Here is an 8,237-nt window from a genome sequence, read left to right on the forward strand (position 1 = left end):
ACTTTTTTGTACGTTTTTATCTTACACGGACTTTAAGGGAAAATGAATGAATGAAATCCCTCAGGCCCCATGCCGAACCCGGAAGAGGGACTCTGGCACTCTACTTTGGGCATCAGATTGCTGTCTTCTCTCTAGAACAACTCAGGAGCTCCGAATCACAAAGCTCCGAGTCACCTTTCACCGCTCGGAGTGGTCAATTCTACGGTCTAGAACCGTGTCCATCTTAAAGCACTCCGTCTTTCCCAGTCCAAACGAAGCACCGTACGCTGCTCTCCTATTGGCTCGATTTCAGCTTGTACCTGAAATCCACATCGTAGGTCGGCTGCAGGATTCCCAGGCCGGCGCGGGATTGGTCAAGGGGCGGGACTTTGACAGCATGGTCCAACAGCTCCATCTCAAAGTACGACAGCACCAGAGTCAGAAACTGCTTGATCTCGTGAATGGCGAAAAATCTGCCCGGGCATTTTGTGACGCCGGAACCAAAGGGCATGTGGAAGTAGCGCAGCCGACGGCCACCGCGGTAAAATGTGGTTTTCTCCTGCCCGTTTTCGTCCAGGAATCGGTCAAACTTGTACTCCTGTCGGGGTGGGAGGGACAGAGAGAGCTATTAGTAACCCGGTTTCTGTGACAATTTACTTCATACTATTTACTACTTTGCTATGTAATGCTGATTTATGAAGGGATCGTTCTTCTTACGTAGGGGTCTTCATATATTTCAGGATCGAAGTGCAGCATGGGCGGATACAGGGCGATGACATCATCCTTCCTTATACGGTAAGCCTCCTGGTTGTCGAGGTGAAGCAGGAAGTCCTCCTTGGCAACGCGTACGTTCATGGAGGCGCTGGAGAGACGCATGGCCTCCTTTATGATGCTGTCTGTGATGGGAGCGGAAAGAATGAAATATAATTAGGCTTACCATGTTTCTTTTCTGCACTGGCAATCTTAGGACATGAACATGTTATACTATATTGCCATATTTATGTTTTTAATTTTTCACTCATACTGCATTATGTTTCCATATACATAAATATACCATATCCTTGGTATATTTCAGATTGTATTTTCTTTGAGTCTGTCCTAATAAAGGAAAGGCACAACTTCACATACTTAAAGTGGCAGCTATCTGCTTATCTTATACAGTATGATTATCTGGTGATCATACCCAGAACAGGCATATTGTCCAGCTCTTCCCTGGTCAGGGTCAGTCTAGGGTTGCTGGGGTCGGCCGCCTGACCCGAACTCTCTATAACTTTCTGTACTTCTTCACGGGCTGCTTTCATAGCATCTGGACTCCTGCACACAGATACAGTACACTGTTAGTATGCCATGCATCTATATATACACATGCAGACAGAGATAGCCTATACAGTCTGGCTCCAGCACTTCACTTTCATTCATGTACTATGTTCATGTTGCTGCTGTCTATTTTTGATGGATGCAATAGTGATCCAACCTATTCACCTTATTCACCACGCCCACTTTTTCTCTCTTCCGCGTTCAACACAAACGTATTTGTTCTTCCGGTTCAGCGCTAGTTGCCTACTGTGGCTAATATTAGCCGCTAGTTAGTTATGTTATATGGCAATAAAATGCCACTGAATGACCAAATTGATATAACTTTTAACCATTTCAAGTAACACTGTTTCCATATGGATCACCAGCGTTAGTTTGTTGTTTATAACGTGGCTTTCATAACGTTTTCTATCTCGGATGCGTTATTTCGAATCGCACATAGGTTACGCCTGGCGCAACCTATGTGGGTTTCAGGACGAAAAAGTAACGTCATCTTTAGATCACAATATTCCTGGAATGCAAGTTTAACTAAGCAGTTAGATGTCCTCTGCATTCTACATAAAATTAAGATATCACGGGTTGTTTTATTTTGTATGTTACATACGTATTGGCCAAGATATGTTAGTTTATGACGGAGTAATTCTGCCAGTTTAGATGCGGAGTGTGCGCGGCCATCTTGCCTGCGCAGTTTTTGGCAAGTCAAAACGGAAATACTATTACGAAATGACGTAATGCGGAAGCGTCCATGTGTGGGCAAAGAATAAGGTGAATATCGAGTGCATGGAATCTTTTACATTTCCTGTCTGTGTCCGGTGTAGCTCTTTCCTGGAAACAATCATTGCACACGAATGGTGACTATCACCAGGTGAGCTTATTGCTACATCCCTGTATGTTCTACCCCAGGGGTGTCCAAACTTTTTTGAATGGGGGCCAGATTAGATCATGTGAAAATAACGGGGGGCCAGCTGCTTCTCGCATCATATGGGGTAGGTTATAAAAAATATACAAAAAATCACAAACAATAGAATTTTGTTTACCATCTGAAAACAGTTCTTCTGGCTGTGTTGTTCCTACTCGCTGCTTGTCTACAAACTGTATGATAGTGCTCTCATCGTTAGGTGAAAGTAAAACAAAATGCAAATTAAACTTGCTTGATTAACCAATACTGTGTGGAGGGCTACATATAGTATATTTTGAGAGACAAGCCGAGGGCCACTTAAAACCGGTCCACGGGCCGCAATTGGCCCCCGGGCCGGACTTTGGACATGCCTGCTCTTCTCAGTCACACAGAGTAGCTTAGAATCCTACCTGTGTTCAGACTTGTTATAAAACCATGATACAAGACTGCTTATCTGCTCCACACTGAACCCAACATAGCTCTCTATCTCAACTGTATCCTCTGTATCAGCAGAGGACCTGCAATCAGCTGTTTGAGTGCTCATTCAATGATGTAACAAATCAAAACCATTACCGAAATACAATTCTGTTGAAAGGCCTTTTATTTTTATTTTAGAAATGCAATCAACTGTTCACAGCCACTGTTGCCAAAACATCAGTGGACCTGGCAGACCTCCAATATGGCTGCCAGCGTGTGTGTGTGGGTGTGTGTGTGAGATGATCGCCCCATAGCCACCATAGAGAAACAGAAATATTGCAGTACCTGATCATGTAGAACAGACTCCAGAAGGTAGCAGGTAAGGTGTTGGCCTGGGAGGCCCAGAGCAGCGCCACGTGGGTCCTGGCCTTGCTCAGGTCGTTGAAGGTAGATAAGGAATCGTTCAGTAGCATTCTCATGGAGATGAGGTCAGAGACGTTCTCCCTCTTGGACAGGTTCTCAGCATGCATGGTCTTAGCTAGGTTCTGAAAGATAAAACGATATGCTGATATCATTTTCTTCTGTGTGATGCTACATTGTGTGTGGTCTCAGTTGAGGGTACAGCGCCTTGGCATATTGACAGTGGTTGCTTTTCTTTTTCTCATTTGATCTAGACTCTAGTCTAGACTAGACTGATCTAGACTGATCTAGTCTAGACTGATCTAGACTCTAGTCACAGAGGCGAAGCTGTGGCGGATTTGTTCTATAATTGTAGTCCCTGATACAAGCGTCAGTAGGGGAAGTCTACTAACCTCTCTGGCGCTGTAGCCACTCTTGAAGACGTGGATGGGCAGGCCGGCCACCAGGGCCGGGAAGATCTTGTCAAACTCCTTGAAGTTCGCTAGAGCATTGAGCACCAAGGCCTTCTCGGCTGCCTGCCGAGCCTGGGACTTTTCTCCGAGCTCCTTACCAAAGAGGGTCAGGTAGCCAGACTCAAACATCACCTAGAGGACGGCATAGGAGATGTGCTGTTAGGAGGGTTGGGTATACCTTACTTTTGATCTCTCATCAAACTGCAGGGGGTTTGTTTCGGCCCTGCAATCACACCCGAGCCCCTTATCCAGGATACACCTCAAATGACTGGAGAAGAACCCATGAAGTCAGACTGTTCTCACTGTGCATTGCAGAGTACCTGGGCACAGTAGGGCAGTGGTTCTCAAATGGGGGTCGTGGCACTTTGCCAGGGGGTCCGTGAAAAGTTTTCAGGAAAATAAAAATACAAACTTTTTTTGTGTGCAAAATTGCTTCATAGTTCTACGGAAATATTTGAAATCTAAAATGGTTCATGGATTACATTCTAATCTAACAAACCTATCAATTTAAATGTCGAGCACGTTACCGTGGAAACAATTAAGCTTAGTCCAAAATCACAGATCAGAATGAGGGGGTCCCCGGTATATTTTCTATCTTGTAAGGGGTCCTTGGCTGAAAAACATTTGAGAACCTCTGCAGTAGGGAACTATGGCTTCTCCCATGTCAATTTCATTTTGGCACGCTTCCACCATTAGCTCACCTTGTAGCAGAAGGCGAAGATGCCGTCCACTTCCCAGCGGTCAGTGCTGAGTGTGTCCGACCTCAGCATGATTTCCTGGAGATGGCCCATCATGGTTTCTATCAGGGAGGGCAGAGCCTCACCCTGCAGCGTCTTCAGAAAGGTCTGGTGGAGGTTCTCCGTGGTGTGGCCGTGGCGTGGGTCAAAACTGTCATGGCCGAACGCCTGTTGAGGGAAAGGAAGAGATCGTTTACAATGATCCTTTTGTCGGATTTGTTGATCATTATGAAAAGGTTCAAACATGCTCCTCGATGGAATACAAAATAGCAGTAACTTAAAAAAAAAAACGAAATCACACGCACGCTCACCTTGACAGATGTAGCGAAGTGGAATTTCCTCCAGTCCAGGTGTCTGCCCTGTCGGATGACCGAGTGGTAGGAGAACGGGTCACACAGGAAGTGGATGTACTGTCCGGCGATCTTGCAGGTGAAAATATGGCCGAACATCTTCTGGCGGCTACGGAGGAACTGGAGAGGGTTGGCCCCGAACTGCAGGGCACAACCCAGGTACGGGATGAAGCCATTTTCAACTGCAGGCTCACCAGGTTGCCTATGGAAAGGGTTCATATTTAGTATAGGCTACTGACAATGTTTTGTGGTTGAACTGAAAACGTGTGATTCCTCACAGCACATGATTGCCAACCCCTAATATAACACAGTGGTGATCCAACCTGTAGTCTGCAATTGTGGATAGACACTCACACACTGAGGTAAGACCAGTGTGGGGTAGGCCTACTAATAAACCTACCCATTTTAAAGTATTATAGTCTACGCCCTCATAGGCCTATATTTTTAAATAGTGTACAGTGTTGCAACATTGAAAGATGGCAAAATTCCAGGCAAAATTTTCCACTGATTTTGATGATTGATGCTTGGTAACTGATCCAATAATTGTTTTAAATGCTTTATTGCATGTATTAACACTAATTTAATCAATGTTTTAGCTAGCCACTTGAATTGGTGTATTGCTTGACATGTTGATTATTATAGATATAAACACGCATACTAAAGCATACAATATATATATATTAAAAAACAAGGCTGGGCAGCCTTAAAGAAGAAAATAGATACAAGTACAACCATGCAAGCCAGCAACAAAAATGTTGTTTCATATTGACAACCAAAATCAAATACAGTCAAACATTGTCAAGGAGCTGTGTTGTTCTAACATTATGAGGTTAACGTCACCCTCCCAACAACGATAACATCATCCAAAAACAATACAGCCCAGATACCAATGTTGTTCTAGATCTATAGCAACCATGTCACACCTGCAATCTAATCTGAGTATCATTGTCATATTTATATTATAAAACATGTGTCATTTTATCATTCACTAATTACTGCAAATAGCCAAACATCCAACACATAGTCAGCTACATCGTCATCCTATAAGTACACATGGCCAATCCTAAAAACCTGTAACAATCTGCTGAAACCAGTACAGTCTAGCACAGTGGTTAGACACACAGACACACACCCTAGACACACAGACCCCATAGAGACATCCGGAGCTCCGAACCCCCCTCGAGCACCCCAAGGTGTCCCCGGACCCCACTTTGAGATCCACCGGTCTAGTAAAAGCCTGTCTGGGCTAAGGGCTTTGCGCCAAAGTAGTTGCCGGTGTGCGGACTCTATTTTGTTGTTCTCTGTTGCACTTCGGTCCTGCAGTTTTTTTTTTTTTTAGCCTTTGGATGTGCGTTAACCTGCAGGAGAAGCAACGTGCAGAATGGTTTCGACAGTAGACGATTGCTCCGTCCATGCATGTTAGATGCCTCACATCCTCTTGCATAATAACAAACTCTCTGTCAATCAACGTTGTTGGAAACGCGCCCACCCAAATCAATTTGTCTCACCTGTGTCGTATTCCCACAGCAAGCCACAGAAGACAGCACAACCCCACCACCACCGCCCAGATCAGAGCGATGCTCAGTATCATGGTGATGATGAGAATGGAGGATCCAGAAAAGCAGAGGGTCCAACACCACAGATCGTGACTGACCTGTGCACTGACTGGCTGGATAACTCACTGACCTGTGCACTGACTGGCTGGATAACTCACTGACCTGTGCACTGACTGGCTGGATAACTCACTGACCTGTGCACTGACTGGCTGGATAACTCACTGACCTGTGCACTGACTGGACTGGATAACTCACTGATGTCTGAGGTCTCAGACGGTGAAATGTACCTAAAGGATTCTAGCTCGGATGCCTAGAGTGTATCTCTGTGTGGGTTTCCGAGAGTGTATCTCTGTGTGGGTTTCCGAGAGTGTATGTCTGTGTGGGTTCCAGTAGCCGAGGCTGTGTGTCTAAAAGCTGCAGTCTTCCAGCCCACACAAGCGGACGGCGCTAACCAAGCGATTGTGTAAGCCACTGTGTGTGTGTGTGTGAGAGTGAGTGTGTGTTCAAGTTAGCGACTGTGTCTGACTGTGTGTGTGTGTGTGAGGTTTTTATTCTTTGGTGCATCAGGCTATATAGGTGCTGGCTGGGCAGAGGGCTGGGAACGGGTGGTGATGTCATCTCTGGAGGAGTGATTGATGTTGGATGAGAGATCAGGGGGAGGGACTTATTATCTCCTGTTGTTATATCTGATGCGACAGTAGCCTGTTGTGGTATCTCACTGGAATGTCTCTAGGAAATTGGATTCTATGCATGTGCGTGTGGGCGCGCACACACACACACACACACACACACACACACACACACACACACACACACACACACACACACGTACGTGCATGTGCGTGCCTCTGTGTGTGTGTGTGTGTGCGTGTGTGTGTGTGTGTGTGTGTGAGTGTGTGTGTGTGTGTGATGGCCTTGACTGTAGTCCATGGACAACTTTACCTGAAGGACAGGAGACCTTGACAACAGTACCTTGATAGCACTGCTAGGTTGGCAAATAGATTCAAGGTCCCCGCTTTGCTTTGTGTCCAGCGCGTGCTCACGTGTGTGTGTGTGTGGGTGTGTGTGAGAGAGAGAGAGAGAATGTGAATGAGAGATACTGAGAGAGAGTGTGTGTGTGTGTGTGTGTGTGTGTGCGTGCGTGTGTGTGTGTGTGTGTGTGTGTGTGTGTGTGTGTGTGTGTGTGTGTGTGTGTGTGTGTGTGTGTGTGTGTGTGTGTAGGTGGGAGTCTCACTGAGGTTTGCCATAATACTGCTGGTGAAAAGAGAACTGCAGCGTTCCCACGGGGTCCTGGGTTCCTTGCAGGTTTCTGAATGGAGTGCCGCAGGGAGGACGTCTTTTTACTAGGCTTACGCCCGAAATCACCGCCATGCTGGTTCGTAAGGGGAAAAGGCAATGGGATTTTAGAATGGGGATTTGGGTTGAATGCATGAAATGAAGTTCCGCCCACTCCACAGAGTTGTGGAGATGAGTGTACGAGTTGACAATTCAGTCTGAATATCAGGCTATGAGATAAGTTCTGTGGTTAACAAAAGTTTATGAAACAGCGTTTCAGTTTGTGATCAGCAAGATATAATCTTCACAAATGAGGACCGCACTTTTATGACTTTTGAAGCGTTTTCTGAAAATTGTGCAAAAAATTTACGCTTCAAAAGTCATCAAAGTGCGGTCCTCATTTGTGAAGATTATCTCGCTGAACACAAACGTCGCTGTTTTGTAAACTTGTGTTACAGTAACCACCTTATTTCATGCATTTAATCGAAATCCCCATGCAAAAATCTCATTGCCTTTTCTCCCTACGAACTTTCCTGCAGTACTTGAGGGGGGGGGGGGGTGATCAGGCCTTGGAAGTTTTTGAAAATAGAGATAAATAAACATGGGTTGAATTTAGATATTTTGTGCAAGATTATAAATTGAAGTTCATCACCCGGCACAGAGACGTGCTCACACGTTCAAACCTCTCTTTTCACTCCTTGTCTGAGCTTCTGTAAAGCCTGCTTGTTCTCATTATAAAAATGATCAGTGTTGTATTTAACCTTGATCCATGTCTCAAACAATGCTGTGTGTTGCGTCCTTGAATTGGGCCTGGGCAAATCATTGACAAGTCCTTGAAT

General features: G+C 45.4%; 1 protein-coding gene across 1 annotated transcript; it reads right to left on the bottom strand.

Annotated features, from left to right (window-relative positions):
* Positions 1–274: 274 nt before the first annotated feature.
* cyp7a1 (cytochrome P450, family 7, subfamily A, polypeptide 1) lies at positions 275–6,158 on the bottom strand (the record flags this gene model as incomplete). Its single annotated transcript, XM_083653519.1, has 8 exons — positions 275–577; positions 697–875; positions 1,163–1,293; positions 2,954–3,153; positions 3,421–3,612; positions 4,182–4,385; positions 4,529–4,769; positions 6,076–6,158. The coding sequence occupies 8 exons, from the start codon at positions 6,156–6,158 to the stop codon at positions 275–277; spliced, it is 1,533 nt and encodes a 510-aa protein (XP_083509645.1).
* Positions 6,159–8,237: the final 2,079 nt, after the last annotated feature.

This window comes from Poromitra crassiceps (assembly GCF_964638095.1).
Source record: "Poromitra crassiceps genome assembly, chromosome: 17".
In the NCBI taxonomy this organism is placed as follows: domain Eukaryota; kingdom Metazoa; phylum Chordata; class Actinopteri; order Beryciformes; family Melamphaidae; genus Poromitra; species Poromitra crassiceps.